General features: G+C 55.2%; 2 protein-coding genes across 7 annotated transcripts; one reads left to right on the top strand and one right to left on the bottom strand.

Annotated features, from left to right (window-relative positions):
• The first annotated feature begins 678 nt into the window (after window positions 1-678).
• Window positions 679-6,592, top strand: NUDT17 (nudix hydrolase 17). Of its 3 annotated transcripts, none has more exons than XM_058695503.1 (8): window positions 679-1,805; window positions 2,024-2,207; window positions 2,456-2,481; window positions 2,627-2,719; window positions 2,963-3,061; window positions 3,284-3,420; window positions 3,806-3,953; window positions 6,462-6,592. In XM_058695503.1, the coding sequence occupies exons 1-8, from the start codon at window positions 1,614-1,616 to the stop codon at window positions 6,486-6,488; spliced, it is 906 nt and encodes a 301-aa protein (XP_058551486.1). In that variant the 5' UTR covers window positions 679-1,613; the 3' UTR covers window positions 6,489-6,592. The 3 variants fall into 3 exon arrangements, with proteins under 3 accessions (XP_058551486.1, XP_058551502.1, XP_058551495.1); XM_058695519.1 differs by lacking the exon at window positions 6,462-6,592 and adding an exon at window positions 4,048-4,250 and having other exon boundaries at window positions 3,801-3,955; XM_058695512.1 differs by having other exon boundaries at window positions 686-1,805; window positions 3,801-3,953.
• Window positions 4,182-14,067, bottom strand: PIAS3 (protein inhibitor of activated STAT 3). 4 transcript variants are annotated; one of them, XM_058695260.1, is made up of 14 exons: window positions 13,875-14,067; window positions 10,730-11,147; window positions 10,502-10,586; window positions 10,232-10,282; window positions 9,894-9,984; window positions 9,258-9,392; window positions 8,908-9,013; window positions 8,245-8,318; window positions 7,953-8,113; window positions 6,698-6,831; window positions 6,449-6,617; window positions 6,149-6,282; window positions 5,927-5,964; window positions 4,182-5,353 (listed from the first exon to the last, which is right to left on the bottom strand). In XM_058695260.1, exons 2-14 carry the CDS (start codon window positions 11,142-11,144, stop codon window positions 5,087-5,089), a joined length of 1,860 nt encoding a protein of 619 aa, XP_058551243.1. In that variant the 5' UTR covers window positions 11,145-11,147; window positions 13,875-14,067; the 3' UTR covers window positions 4,182-5,086. The 4 variants fall into 4 exon arrangements, 3 of the variants coding, with proteins under 3 accessions (XP_058551243.1, XP_058551236.1, XP_058551228.1); XM_058695253.1 differs by lacking the exon at window positions 13,875-14,067 and adding an exon at window positions 13,164-13,290; XM_058695245.1 differs by lacking the exon at window positions 13,875-14,067 and adding an exon at window positions 11,369-11,611.
• Window positions 14,068-14,464: the final 397 nt, after the last annotated feature.

Genomic DNA, 14,464 nt, shown 5'->3' with positions numbered 1-14,464 from the left:
TCCAAACTTCTAGCACATCTGAAACTGTGTGTAAGACACAGCACAATGCCTGGCATATGGTAAACACTCAAGAAGTCATTGCCTTCGTCTTCTCCATGGTTTCTTTAAAGTAGCAATCCTAAGTTTTCTCTCTCAGTACCATGGGTAGATGATTCATCTCAATGTAATTTGTCCCAGTAGCTTCAGCTCATTTAAAGCAGGTAGGTGTCGTTACAATCTTTTTAGTTTCCTCTTACCAGTGTCCGTTCTAATTCATTAAGATTAATGAATTAGTGGGGCGCCTGGGTGGCTCAGTCGGTTGGGCGGCCAACTTCAGCTCAGGTCACGATCTTGTGGTCCGTGAGTTCAAGCCCCGCGTCAGGCTCTGGGCTGATGGCTCAGAGCCTGGAGCCTGCTTCTGATTCTGTGTCTCCCTCTCTCTGTGCCCCTCCCCCGTTCATGCTCTGTCTCTCTCTGTCTCAAAAATAAATAAAACGTTAAAAAAAAATTAAAAAAAAAGATTAATGAATTAGTCTAATTCAACAGTCAATTGCCAATTCATTGCTAGCCATTATACTGGATATAATATACAAAGATAAATATGACACCGTCCCTGCCTTCAAGCTACTCCCCATCCTTTACTGAGCACCTGTCAGTGCCCAGGACTGGGCCAGGCTCTAGGGATACAAAGATGAATATGCCAGTATAGCCTAGAGGGAGGAGACAAATAACAAGGAAATAATGAGGGCTCTAGTAGAAAAGTATTTTGCACAAAGAGGTAAGGAAAGGAACTACAGAGAAAGTCACAATCTCTTTTGAATGATGAGGGTTTGCCAGGTGGAAGGGGAAAGGGGTCCCAGAGGGAAGCAGAGCTTGGTTCCAGGAAGAACTGCAAATAGGATGTGACTAGAAAATAGGGCATAAATCCTGCCAGAACTGAGGCTGGAGAGATGGGCAGGAGCAAGGGGTGGTGGGTCCTCGCTATACCGTGCTTAGTAGCTTACCTTCTGAGCCATAGGAAGCAAGATGATTAGCTTTGTGTTTGAGAAAGATCACTCTGGAAGCAGCCTAGAGAATGAAGTAGGGGAAGGACTATTTTGGAGACTTGGGATAGAATCTCAGGCAGAACATAAGGAAGGCTTGGACTGGAACAATGGAGGCTGGAGAGAGAGACATGGATTTGAGAAAGTTTAAGGAGGTAGAATCCGCTGCACTGGGTTGGCATTTGAGTGAGAATAAAAAGGGAGGTGTCAAAAATGTTTCCTGAGTGTCTGGCGAGGAGTCTTACGCAATTAATTCGTGGTGGCACCTACTATGGGAGGTAGGTGCGCGCAGAGCGACTGCGGGCGGCTGATGGTTCAGCCCTTGGCCGGCGGGATTGGACACGTGAGTTGAGAAATCAGTCTGGGATCACTCTTCTAAACAGAGAAGAGGGGAAGAAAAGGGAAGCTGAGATTGAGAGGTTTTCTTGTCTCTTAGTAACTAACATTGCACCCGTGGCTCATCCCCCAGGGTTCTACCTAAACGTCCCGGGGCATTTGGCGGAAGCTCTCTAGGTCCCGACCCTGCGAACGCTGGACCAGCAGAGGGCGCCAGGTGGGCCGCGGCCCCAGCCCCAGCCCCAGGGCGGCGTTATGGCCGCCGCGCGGGTGCTGCTGCTCCTGTCCGGGCGCGCGGAGTCGCCGAGCTTCGCCCAGAGTGTGTGTGGCCTCCTGGGCGCCGGGCCAGGGCTCGGGCCGTGGCCCACGCACTGCGGCTTGAAGCGAGGACGACTCGTCCTCTCGGACGGGCCATTCCCAGGCTCCTCGGCCAGGCTTCCGCTCCAGGTCGGGGGAAGGGGGACCCGGGGGAGGAGGGGACCCCAGGAGGGGGTAGCGGAGCAGGAGTGAAGAATCGAAGGAGGAGACCGGGGTCGGGCGGGAGCTGGCGTGAGAGGCCTGGGGTGCAAGTGTCGTCCCGACTCAACCTCCTGCCCCATCGCGCGCTGTCGCCCGACTTTTGCCCCAGTTCTGAAGCCTTACCCCGAACGGCTCCCTCCCGCCAGCGACCCCCTTTCTGCCCTTTTGCGGCCCTGGACCAGCAGCTCAGGACTCCGGGGGCCCAGCTGCCCAGCAACCGAGGTGTGGATCTGGGTGTGGCCGTCCTTCTGCAGTCCAGCGACCAGTCTGTCTTGTTAACGCGCAGGACACGCACCCTCAGCGTTTCTCCCAACCTCTGGGTACCCCCAGGTGAGTGCCCCGAGGACGAGATCCCAAGTCCAGGGAAGAAAGTGGCCCTTCACCCAACAGTGTTATTCCCAGTTTCCAAAGGACAGAGAAACAGCCCCAGAAATGTGGTCGGTCCCCTTTTCACGAAGGATGACAACGGCATCAGCGCCCATGGGAAGGAGTAGTGTAAATAGTGTGTGTGTGGGGGGGGGGGGGTGTCCCCGGCCAGGAATACCACCACTTACCTATCGGTCCCACTGTTGTCGCAGGTGGGCACGTGGGACTTGATGAAGAGGTAATCGGACTGCTGGCCCAACCTTCACCCTGCCCTGAAACCCGAGACTGGGGCTGCCTTGGGTGTGGGCCTGCCTTGGGTGTGGGCCGAGGGGCTTGGAGGAGTCTGGCACCTGCCACTGTGACCTGCCCTTTGTTGCTCCCAGCTGTTGGACGGAGGGCTGCGAGAGCTTCAGGAGGAGACTGGACTACAGCTGCCCCACGGCCAGTTCTCTTGGGTCCCTCTGGGGTTATGGGAGGTGAGACAGGAAGGTGGCAAAGGTCGCTTCCTATTTAACTAAGAGTCCTTAACAATTTCTTCTTAGTCCTATCTGCCTGGCCCAGGGGAAACATTGGGGACCGGGGGGAGGGAATTTGGAGTCCCCAAATCCAGTCTCCACCTGGGTCCCTCCTGCACCATCTCGACCCTGCGCTTCCTCAGCTGTATTTACAGTCTCGGAAAGAGACAGGAAGTTCTCACTTTTGCTGTATTCTTCTCTTAGTCTGCCTACCCTCCTAGGCTGAGCTGGGGTCTCCCCAGATACCATCACATCATTCTCTATCTACTTGTGGTCTCCTGGGAGTCACAGCAGCAGCTGCAGGTAGGGCTGGTGGTGCAGGAAGGAAATGGGGGCTCAGGAGACAATGCAGACTGGTTCTGTGACTAAGATGGTGGGGGGGGGGGGTCAGAGATAACCAAGAAATCCAACAGCCCCTGTCCCTGCCCCAAGTCTGTCTCCTTTCCACCTGTGGGTAGGCTGCAACCAAGAACAGGCCTCCCAAGAGAGAGGCCATGGCTAAGGGACCTACATGTCTGGCCCCAGGCCCGGATCCAACCAAACCCGAGTGAGGTGAGCGCCTTTATGTGGCTGGGACCAGAGATAGCAGCTGCCGTGGCTGCTGCAGAGGATGGGACAGAGACACCCACACATCTTCCCCGGGACCTACCACCCTCTGTCCTGTAAGTAAGAGCTTCTGCCTCACCCCCCAAATACCAACATGTACGCGTTGAGAAGTTCCACTTCTCTCCCCTCCTCAGAAGGGAATGTTGCGTGGTGAGGGAGATTGAGGGAGTGGGTTGGTCAACTGATCATGAAGAGAGCACACAAGATCAAAGACACTGTCCATCCGCGTCCAAGGGTTCCTGCTCTGACTGGTTAGCATGGACTCCCACTCTCCCGAGGGTTCAGGTCTTTTACCCCCCCCCCCCCTTGAATCTGTTCCTTCCTGTAAAATGAGGTCAACACCCACCCACCCACCCCTCTCCTGCCGTGGCGGGAGGATTCGGTGAAGTGGGCTAAGCCACAAGGCACAGCCCAGACAGGAGCTGTCACCATGCAGTACAGTGGAACTAGGGGAGGACGAAAGAGCTCGACCCCTGGCCTTGCCCACATCCACGCTGCTGCGGACGACCCCGACCACAGCAGAAGGCAACGAGAGGGTCAGCGCTGGGACCAAGTTTGCCCTCAGGCTCTGGCTGCAGCATCTGGGCAGGTAAGAGTAAAGCACTTGGCCCCGCAACGTTGGGCTGAATGCTCCACGGGGGACAGGAGGGAGGAGCTGCTCCTGGAAGTCCTCTGGGGGACACCCCCACCACCCACCCCCACCAGGGCCTGCAAGCAAGAACGGAACCTGGGACCCCTTCCCCCACTTGCCCCAAACCAGGGATCTGGAGAGTGAGGTGTGGAACTCCCTCCCCAACCCCCCTCCGAGACATTCACAGAACATTCACAACCTTTATTGTGGATAAGAACTTTGCTACAACTTTGGGAATAAAAAGTAAAATTACAATGTAGGTCTTAAGCCCCAGAGGAGCCTGAAAAAGGAGAATGGGGAGAGCATGAAGTCCTCCCACCTCCCAGAAAAGGTGCAGAATGAGCCAGACCTAACCATGGGGCCATGGGCCTTTAGAAGCTCATGGCCCAAGCTGGTCAGCATAGGAAACACTGTGCACTTAAATATATAAATAGAGAGAGACCCAGGCAATAGGCCAGGCCCTGCTCCCAAACCCCTGGGGATCAGAGCTAAGGCCTTATCTCGTCCGCAGTCACACTGGGAAGTAGGAAGCAGGGGAAGTCATCTTTGGAGTATTTTGGTTTTTCTTGTTTATGTACAAAAAAATCTGCAACCCAAAATAGAGTTCTCTGTCCATGTGTCGGCCTGTCTTAGCTTCTCCACTTGTCTGTCTGGCCGAAGAGAATGGAATGGACATGAAGAGACCATGGATGTGGGGAAGGAACAGAACCATAGGTTTGGGGAAGAGAGGGCTCTAGAGGACAAGAGAAACGCCCCTGCCCTCCACCCCACCCCCAGGCTCTAGTGGATTCAGACCTTCCCCCAACTCACACCCCATCACACACGTGCCTCCCGCTGCCTAGGTTAACATACCCAAAGGAATGTGCCAACCATCTAAAGAACATTTCCAAAAATAGAACCCAAATGTCCTTAAAAAGAGGTTAAATATTAACCCTTTGGGTGCTGGCCTTGTCAGGCAGAGATAAGGCCAAAAACAGGCATCCATGAAGGTCTTTCTGGCCTTTGGCCAAAGCCCCCTGAGGGGTTGGAGTGGCCAGGGGTCTGGACCCCACAGCACACTTGCTCAGTGAAGTTTCCATAATCCAAGGGACTCAGTCCAGGGAAATGATGTCTGACCGGCATCCAGTCAAAGAGGGACCCGAGGACAGGGGTCCCGCATGCCCCTCCCTCAAGGCCCCCCCAGGGGCCACAATGCTACTGACGCGGCCAGGAGGGGGTGCTGGAGTGGTGCTGCGGTGAGAGCTCCCCAGTGTGGGGGCGAGTGGGCCCAGGAAGTGGGAAGGGGTCCCTCGGTACTGGAAGAAGTGGCCAAGGGCATCCTGTTCGTCTAGCGAGGTGATGACGGAGGGACCATAGTGCTGGGAGGAATCAAGGGCACAGTTTAAGATTTTCTCCTGACTTCACCCGGCCTCCCAGTCACTCATCTCAGAAATAGCAGGGGATAATTCAAATCCTCCGGATCCCAAGGTACCCTCTGAGAAGCAGGAGAGACTCTCTTTCTTTCCCCTACTTCCCCATACCCTACCCGATTCCCTGCCCTGAGACAGCCCCTCCATCTTGCTAGGTTCTTGGCCTTGTGGGCGTCTGAAATGTGTGGAATGTCCGGCCGGGGCAGGCATGGCGCTCAACTGCACATGGGTGTTGGGGGGGAGGTTGTGTGTGTGAATAGTCAGGGGCAGGATTCTAAAAACTCCGGAGACAGGACAGTAACAAGGGATCAAAGAAGACATGGGTGAGAATCTGAAGAAGCACCAGTGGGGCCTGGGAGGGACATAAAGTGCCCACACCCTCCTTAGGCCCCCCAGCTCCCACCTTCCCTCACAGAGAGGCAGATTTAGTTCTCAGGGGAAAGTGAGGGGGAGGGGACCCATCAGTGCCTAGATAGGAAGCTTCAGAGATCTGAGATCTTCATGGGCCATGGGACCACTTACCTGACTCTCAGTCTGAAGGAAAGAAAATAAATCTAAACCTGGTAGGAAAAGAAAAATCAAAATCAGCCTCCTGTCTGACCCCTTCACGGCCCCCCCCAAAAAATCCTTTGGATTGTAGCCCTTTACAAGACAGCCAGAAGGCTTTGAAAAGGAGCAGGGGTTCTGATCTGCTTTCAGGGCACATGGGGCAGGGCAGAGCCCACCCTGTGGTCAGTGTCCTACCTTGGATATCCGCCCCCAGTGGGAAGGCAGGTGGGTACTCATGTAGTGGGAGACTGGACAGGAAGTCCCCGCCCAGTGTGCCCACGGCAGGGCTCCGTAGCACCGAAGATGGCTGGTGACCAGATGTCAGGACTCTGTGAGGAGAGAGGAGGAGCTGGGCAGCCAGCGAACGACAGACGCCCTCACCCAGCTCAGCTTCCTGAGTCCCCTCTCTGCCCCGGGGTTTGTCCAGTGATCAGAAAGCATTTCTGACTTCTTTCTCTGCCCCTTCTGCTGCGGACTCAGCCTATTTCCTCATACCCTTTGCTTCCAGGTAGAGCCGGAATGGCAGCCGAGGTGACAGGACAGTGCTTTTTGGTCGGGGGCAGGTCCTCCTCATCTGATGAGCTCTCTATTGTCAAGTCGATAACTTCAACCTTCTTCTTACTCTCCGATGGATTGCCCTCTTGCACTGGGCTGTACTGGAGGCCTGTGGGTGGTAAGAGGACTGTGTCTCAGAGAAGAGGCCATCCAAGACTCAGTTCGGCTGGGGGACAGGGGGTCACTCACCATCCAGCCCATACCCTGGCGGGGGGCAAACCTCAGATGCCTCCTTCTTGGGTTTCATTGGGCACCAGGATCCATCTTCCATGAACTGTATCTCATCACAATCCGAACAGGAATTAAGTATCTCCATGAATAAGCTGGGGGGAAGGGGAGATACGGGAATTCATGAGGCTGGGAGATCGCTGGGAACAGTAGCCAGGGAGTTCTGGGACTCACCTTCCTGAACCTCAGTTTCCTCATCTGTGAAACAGGGATATTATTCACCCCTACTCACCTCTCTTGAGTTGTCAGAATCAAGTAAAGTATGTAAAAGAGCTTTGCAAACTTCAAATGCCACGTTTTCAAAAAAAAAATACATTCTAAGCATGTCTTTCACATAGTACTTGTGACAAGACAAAGGAGCAGAGATATAGAACTTCGTAAGTCTTCTCGATGAGGGCCATAATTTAGGCTCTGGAAGGGGGTTAGGACTAGCTAGATCTGCCCATCCAAATCTTCAAAAGAACGTTTTGCCACGCTCAGTGAGAGGTCAGGTAGTTGTTATAGGTGTTATATTGTAACAGTTCAATACATTGACGCCGCCACTTACTAACAATTATAACTTTGAGCAAGATAATCTCTCTAGGCCCCAGCTTCTTCACCTGTAATGACAATATCCATCTTACAGGGTTAATTATGAGGATTCAATGAGATGAGATATGCAATGTGCTCAGCATGATACCTCATGCAATAAATCCTCAGTGGTGGAAATATACACAGTTGACCCTGAACAAAACAGGAGTTAAAAGCACTCACACGCAATCAAAAATCCATGGACATGACCTCACACACAATCAAAATTCCATGGACAACTTTTGACTCTCCAAAACCTTAACTACCAATAGCCTACGGCTGACCAGAAGCCTTACCAATAGCATCAAGGGTCAATTAACACATTATTTGGCATATTATGTGTATTACATACTGTATTCTTACAATACAGTAATCTAGACAAAAGAAAATATTAAAATCATCAAAAAGAAAAATACCATTTATATTTACTGGACTGTTTTAAAAAACCCCATGTATAAGTGGACCTGTGTCGTTCAAGGGTCAACTGTATATTATAAAGAGGCTAAATTATACGTATACACATAAAGGGGTGGATAGGTTAAGAGCTGGGCTTCGTGGAGGGGAAGGAAGCCATCTTGATCTGTCGATGGGAGGGTTCCTAGTGGATGTCGAAGGTAAAAGGAAGCAGAATGCAGAGCGGCCCTACCCATCAATGATAAGAGATTCATAAGGAGCCTTCTTGTCGCACACAGGACATGTCCACGTTGGCTTCTTCTCATTCATCTGTAGATAAAGGGCAGCATCGAAGCTCTGCAGGTGGGCGCAGGTGAGGGCACGACAAGGGACTGTCAGGCGCATCTTCCCTAGCTGGGAGGAGACAAGCGCTCTGGTCACAGTCCCTACATCCCGGGAACCCTCACTCTAGTAGCCCTAGGAGCCCTCATATGGGTCCAGAGTTTAGCCCCACCCTCCTCCCTTCTCATCTCCCTTGTACCCACCGGGCACATGAGTGACACCCGGAGACTTGTAGTGGCCACCTCACTGTCCGGGTCAGCGGTCAATTTCTCCTTGACTGAAACAAGAATGAGGCCAGAGCCATGGGGTCAGCAAAGCTGGAGATGAAGCCTGGGAGGTGGTGAGGCCAGAAGCAGATGGTTCTGGCTGAGAGGCAGCTGGGCAGAGTGCCTCTGGGGACCCATGGGATGTCACATGGGGGTGGTCTTTGGAGGCCAGTGGAAGATCACATGAAGACTGAGTGTCAGGGAGAGATTTCCCCAACCCCGAAGATGCTTAAATATAGCTGGGTGACACTTTGGCAGAGATGACTTAGAGGGAACTGAAACATCAAAAGAGAGTTAGATTAGATGATCCTTAAGACTCTCCCCACTCTCAAGCAGCCATATTCCAGCAAGGCTGGAGGCAGGGTCTGTGAGGTGCAAAGCAGATGTATAACTGAGAGTGAGAGGGTGTCACTCAGTGCCTGGGAGTGGTCTGACTTCTCAACCATGAAGATCGGTAAGGGGATGAGGGGAGGGTTAGGGTTCATGTGAGAGGTGATGTATATTGTCACAGGTCAGGTATGGGTTTGGCGATAAAGGCTGGAGGACCAGGAAAACTTGGATCCAAATCAGAGTGGTAAAGAGGGGCAGGACATTACTCACTCAGTGCCCGAGAGTGGTCTGGGTTCCGGATACCCTTTGCTCTGAGTTTTTGTAGGAGGGTCCCTGCAGTCAACTGCCTCACCAGGTACACAGACAAGGAGTAGTTCTACTTGGAGGCAGGGGGAGGTAATTAGCCTTTGCTCTGCACATCATCACCACCACACCACCACCATCATCACCATCATCATCACCACCACCACTCCAACCCTTTGTCCCATGAGGACCAGAGACAGCGGGTTAAGACAGAATGACCCATAAAGAGGAAGATGTTTCCCTAAACCCAAGACACTGGATGATTCCCCCTCACACCCTGCAGGCTTCTCCAGGCTCCCTGCCTCAGCTTTGCTCACCCGTCCAAACTCAGATGACCAGTTGACCACGATGGTGTTGGGAACAGTGGCCGAGAGTCGAGCCAGGGGTGTGATGTTGATGGGGCGGCTGGGCCTCTTGGGCTCAGCCCCATTCTTGGTAGGGGGAAGATAACCCTGGAGAAAGGAGGGACTGGTCAAGACATCTTATCTCTCAGGTTACTCACGTCTTGGAAGGAAGGCCAGCTCACTCGGTGACCAAGGAGATGGGGGCCCATTCGGTGACTCCCAAACCCAGAGCACTATCTAGGGCTGTGTGTGGGGTTTATTCCTGGGAAGGAAGGAGAGCTTATTCATTGGCCAGGGAAATAGGAACCCACTCATGAGTTCCTGAGCAGAAAGAATAGGGACGCCCCACTTCTTCCAACTCTCAGCTCTGAGATCATCACTCCAGAGAAGTCTTCCCTGTCCTTTGGGTTGAATGAATGTCCCCCCTCCAAGTTCTCCATCAGCCCTGTCTTAGTATCCTCTAGATTATATTGATCAATCAGTAAACTGAGTCCCTATGATGTACCAGGCACTGTGCTAGGCATGTCTTTTTCATAATAGGTTTGTAGTTACCATTCAAGAACTGAAACAGGGAAGAGAGAACTGCTAGAAGAAGGGGAGAACATTTACCGGCAGGGGGCACAGTTTCCCATTGACCTTGACAAAGAGGTTGGGGGGGAAGTAATCTTCCTGGGGGCAGCTGGTCTCACAGAGACAGAACCTGGTAAGAGATGAGAAAAGATGAAACAGCAGGGGAGGCGGTTTCTTGAGTTGCAGCTGGTGGAAAGGCAGGGGACCTCAGTCATTCAGTCATGGATCTCTGTAGCCCTCAGCATCCGACAAAAGTCCCAGGGTTGGGGTGGACACAGCAGAGCAGGGCCATCCTCTAGCAGGATCTATCATACCCTTATTTCATTCCCACCCCCCAACAGGAGCCCAGCAGGGAGGGACGGAGAGGATCAACTCACCTTAGCTGCACCTGTATAGTATAGTCACATTTGGCTCCTGGCAGAACCTCTCTGTGACAAGAAGGAGAGGGAGACATGTCAGGATGTGGCCCCCGGAAGGCAGGGCTGAACAGAGACACAGAAAGTTAAATGTCCCAGGGACAGAGAAGAGACACACCAGAGAATGAGAGACAAAGCAGGTGCAGAAGGATGGACAGGCAGAATGGGACAGAAGAGAATGTCAGGGGGCAGAGTCCAGGGGTAACACCCAGGATGCTGGGAGAGATGTACCTGGAGGTAAGAATCTGCTGCACTTGTTGGGGTGTGAGGGCAAAGGTAAAGTGTGCCTCTTCAAACCGCTGGCTGGAAGTGGACGCTGGGGACACAAAGGGGCAGTTATTCCCCAGCCACGGAGGCTGCCCCCGTCCCAGGCTGCCAATCCCATGGAACTAAAGCCTAAAAAAGGCCCGGGCAAGAGGCATGGAGTCAGGAGGAAGGTGGAGGAAGATAGAGCCATACCGAGGGTGGTGGGCCGGATGAGCTCCCCATAGACTTCATAGAAGGGCAATGGTTTCATGGTGACGTCAGGGTGCACGGGCTGGGGCAGAGGGGGGTGAATGTCCACTTCACGCTTGGGGCCCAGCAGGGGGCCAGGGGCCAAGAGGGCCGGGGGAATGGGAGCTAGTGGACCAGGGGAGCCGACAGGAGGGGTGCCGGGGGGCAGAGAGAGCAGGGAGAGATCAGAGGGCCCCAGGGTCTTCCGGGGAAAGCGGCGGCGATAAAGTTCTTTGATCTTCATTTGGACACTGGGGGCACAGCTGGACTTGAGGAGGTGCAGGGCCTTGGCCAGGAGCTCGTGCTTCCGTCCACTCTTGTTCCGGCCAGCAAAGCCGAGCAGCACCTGAAGCTCAGACACCCGGAAGCTCATCACCATGTGCTGTGGACAACACAGACACTTGAGAATCCTGCCGAGGATGCTGGGGCTGAGCTCCCAAATAGGCAATGCCTCTTTCCGCCCCCCGCACTCATCTGAGAGACACTCCGCAGCCAGTGGGTTACTGCCAGACAGCCACCCTGGCCAAAGGGACACCTCAGTCCCATTTCAGCAACCCTCAGGTCAACCTGACCCCCAGTCCCCCAGAGCTGCAGTAACCCTACCTCCCTATGCCTGTAAGTTGGCCAGGTGGCGCAGGGGGCAGAAAGCAAGTCATCCACAGGCACACCTCTGAGTCCACTACGACCTCCTATCTCCATCCCCGCCTTGAGCCTAGACACTCCTTTAAGCTGCTTATCTCCTCTCCTGCTCTTTCTCAGAATCTCAGACCCATCCTAGCTTCCTGGGAAGAGGCTAGGAGACAGGGAGAAGGAGGGGGAGGAGAGGATTCAGGCCAGACAGCCCCACAGGGAAGAAAGGGGGCAGGTGGCTGGAGGATTGTGCCCCATGGTACACCCCTCCCAACACCTCAATCCACCTCAGCTATTTTCCCCAAGCCTCTGAAGCTTCTGTGGCCAGGGTTTCCAGGTCAGGGTTCAATGCCTGTAACTCCCCCAAATCCTTTCTAAGCATCATTTACATAACCACTGCTCTCTCGGGCCTGTTTTTCAGGGAAGCAGATGACAAAATCTTGGGGCAAAGGGCTTCCTAGTAAATCACTGAGTCCAGGCTGCCTCCTTGTTTACCTGTTTACTCCATCCACCAGGAACTAATATCCTGTTTCTCTCCTACATAGAGAACGTTAAGTGATCCCCGCGCCACCCCCCCCCCCCCCCGCGCCCCTGCCTAGTGGTGGAAGAGGAGAGGGCAGAACTAAGCAGAGGCCCAGGGAGGATGAGGAGAAGCCGTGGGGCCCCTGAGCCAGGGTGCAGAATCCAAGTTCCCCTAAAGGCAGCTGGGCCCAGGGGACTAGACTTCAAGCCCGCCAAGGAGTATGGCTCCATTTCAAAAGGCAGAACAAAGCCAGGAGGCAGGGGGATGAACCCAATGGTTTTTTAAGGTTCTGTGACATGTCCTCGGATTTGGTTACCCTCAAAGACCGTGTGGCAGCAGGAGGGCACAAGAAGCTTTCTCCTTAAAGGATGCCCTCCCGTGAATCTCTGGAAGACCTTGGCATGGGCAGGCCTTGCTAGCCCTCCACAATTCTCCCGCTCACGGGGGGTTTTATGGTTTTGGACCCCTTTTGAGGAGTGTGATGAAAAACTTGTTCTTATACCCTTCTCCCACCCTTATTTCCTCGGTCCCGTTTTTATTTCTCCATTTCCATTAGCTTTGTCAAGGACCCCCCCCCCACACACACACACACACCCCGTTCCTATCGCATAGTTTCACACTCCTCTACGCCTCGGCCCGAAGCTTCGATTCACCCAGGCAGCACCTTCCCCTCAGCCTCCGGGATGCTTCGGCCCCACCCCTCGATCCAGCCGCCCGCACAGCCCCGCCCCCTAGGTCTCAGCCGCCTACTGGTACTGCCCAAGGCTCGGAACCCAGGAGCAGCCCCAAACCTCCATCCTCTCCGCCGCACCTCCCCGAGGAGCCTCCCGTGCATCTATCTGCCCCCCAGTCCCATCCCCACATCTGCCCCCTACTGTCGCATCTCCTGGCCTCGATCGGCTCGCCCCCTAAGCCTCTACAGCAGCTTTTACCCCTGGCCCTCCTCCCACCTCTGCCCCTACAGCCAAACCCGACTTCTACCCCACGTCCCCGCCCCCTGAGCCTCGGCCCCCAACAGCTGCAATTCCCCTCGGCCCCACCCCTACATCTGCCCCGCGGCCCCGCCCCCGGAGCCCCGCCGCAGCCCGGTCCTCGCCCACAGCCACTTCTCTCCCACCCCCAGCAGCCAGTCCCCGCCACGTCTCCAGCCCCCTCCCGAGCCCTCAGCACCCAGTCTCGGTCGCTTCCCTGACTCGGCGTTCCGCCGGGCTCAGTCCAGATGGGGATGGGGGAGGGGGCCGGTACCTTTAATTCGCCCAGCTCCGCCATCTTGAGACATCGCAGGCGCCGGAGCCGGAGCCCGAGCTCAGGCCCAGGGACCGGCGCGCAACTCTCCACCCCGGCGCTGGCCGCAAATGCCGCCTGCTCCGCCCCGTCCGGCCCCCTTACACCTCCCCTTCCCGGCCCCGCCCGCCCGGCTCCGGACAGGCCCCAGCCTCAGCCCCTCCCTCCGCGGCTGGACCCAGCCCCTGCACGTCTTTGGCCCCAGTGCAAGACCGGAGGGAGCGGAGCCTGAAAGATCGCGGGGTTCCCGGGGGTACCGAAGAGGAGGCGGACCCGAAGTGCCTGGGGGAGGGGGCTCTGCCACCCAGAGTTGGGAGGGGTGAGCTTTTAGAGAGCCAACACTACTTGAAATATGGAGGGAAAGTATCGAGAACTGCTAAATCTAAGAGAAATGGGGGAGGGGTGAAGAAGTTGGAGCGAATACCCTCATCTCTCTCTCTACAAGTTTAACCAGCTAAAGTCAAGAGTTCTACCAACTCGGGAAATGGGCGAGATCTGATCCATTCCGGAGAAGCTATGACTAGTTGTGACTAGTTCAGTTCCAGACGGCTATTCTCAGTACTTCGCCCCTACCCCCACCCCTCCACCAGCCAACTGCAGTGTTGCTCGTGGTTCTGCCGTAGGACTCCGGCTCGGCAGCAAAAAAAGTTTGGTTCGATGAGCGGGACTTACCAGCACAGTTGCAGGGAGCGGGGAGGGGGCTCGGGAAGCTCGGAGGGTGGGCTGGGGAGGTGGGGGGAGGGGGCCCCGCGCCGCTCCCGCGGTCTACAAGGCTGGAGGTCGGTCCGGCAGCTGGACGCTGCAGCCGCAGCTCCGCCCGGCCGGGAGCTCCGCCCGGCCCAGCGCTGGGGCTCAGGCCGCCCCCTCCGGAGCGAGCCCGCCAGGGCTGCTGAGACTGAGGGAGGGGGCGGAGTCTGAGGCGGGAGAGGGAGGGACTCCCAGCGGGCGCTGAGAGATTAACTCCTCGAGTGAGTGGATCCGAAGGTAGGACTTTCTTGAATCTCATCCTTCTCACTGTTGCTCTGACCCCTTGCCCCGGTGTACCGGGGTGGAGTCATGCTGCAAATAAGACCGGGGCGGAGGGGGACCGGAATCTGCCTGCTTAAAGAGGTTCGTACTTGGAACGAGACTCTTCTCCCTGGGGGAAAGCCTGAGCTACTAGAACCCAAAGTGTACCTGAGCCCTAACTCTCCCTGTAGCCCCTCACCCCCTACCCGAACACGCAGACTGTCACCAGAGACCCCACGCCCTTGGTGTAGCTG

This window comes from Neofelis nebulosa, chromosome 2 (genome assembly GCF_028018385.1).
Source record: "Neofelis nebulosa isolate mNeoNeb1 chromosome 2, mNeoNeb1.pri, whole genome shotgun sequence".
In the NCBI taxonomy this organism is placed as follows: domain Eukaryota; kingdom Metazoa; phylum Chordata; class Mammalia; order Carnivora; family Felidae; genus Neofelis; species Neofelis nebulosa.
The sequence above is the reverse complement of the archived record's forward strand: the minus strand, read 5'-3'. Positions and strand labels throughout refer to the sequence as shown.

What these genes read in the sequence shown, in the direction of transcription:
- NUDT17 (XM_058695519.1), top strand. Translation starts at nt 1,614, where the DNA reads ATGGCCGCCGCGCGGGTGCTGCTGCTCCTGTCCGGGCGCGCGGAGTCG. An exon ending in CAACCTCTGGGTACCCCCAG is followed by an intron (nt 2,208 to 2,455) that starts GTGAGTGCCCCG and finishes CTGTTGTCGCAG; the next exon opens with GTGGGCACGTGGGACTTGAT. An exon ending in TCCCTCTGGGGTTATGGGAG is followed by an intron (nt 2,720 to 2,962) that starts GTGAGACAGGAA and finishes TTCTTCTCTTAG; the next exon opens with TCTGCCTACCCTCCTAGGCT.
- PIAS3 (XM_058695245.1), bottom strand. Translation starts at nt 11,464, where the DNA reads ATGGAGATAGGAGGTCGTAGTGGACTCAGAGGTGTGCCTGTGGATGAC. An exon ending in CAGCAGATTCTTACCTCCAG is followed by an intron (nt 10,283 to 10,501) that starts GTACATCTCTCC and finishes TTCTTGTCACAG; the next exon opens with AGAGGTTCTGCCAGGAGCCA. An exon ending in GCCAGGGTATGGGCTGGATG is followed by an intron (nt 6,618 to 6,697) that starts GTGAGTGACCCC and finishes TACCACCCACAG; the next exon opens with GCCTCCAGTACAGCCCAGTG.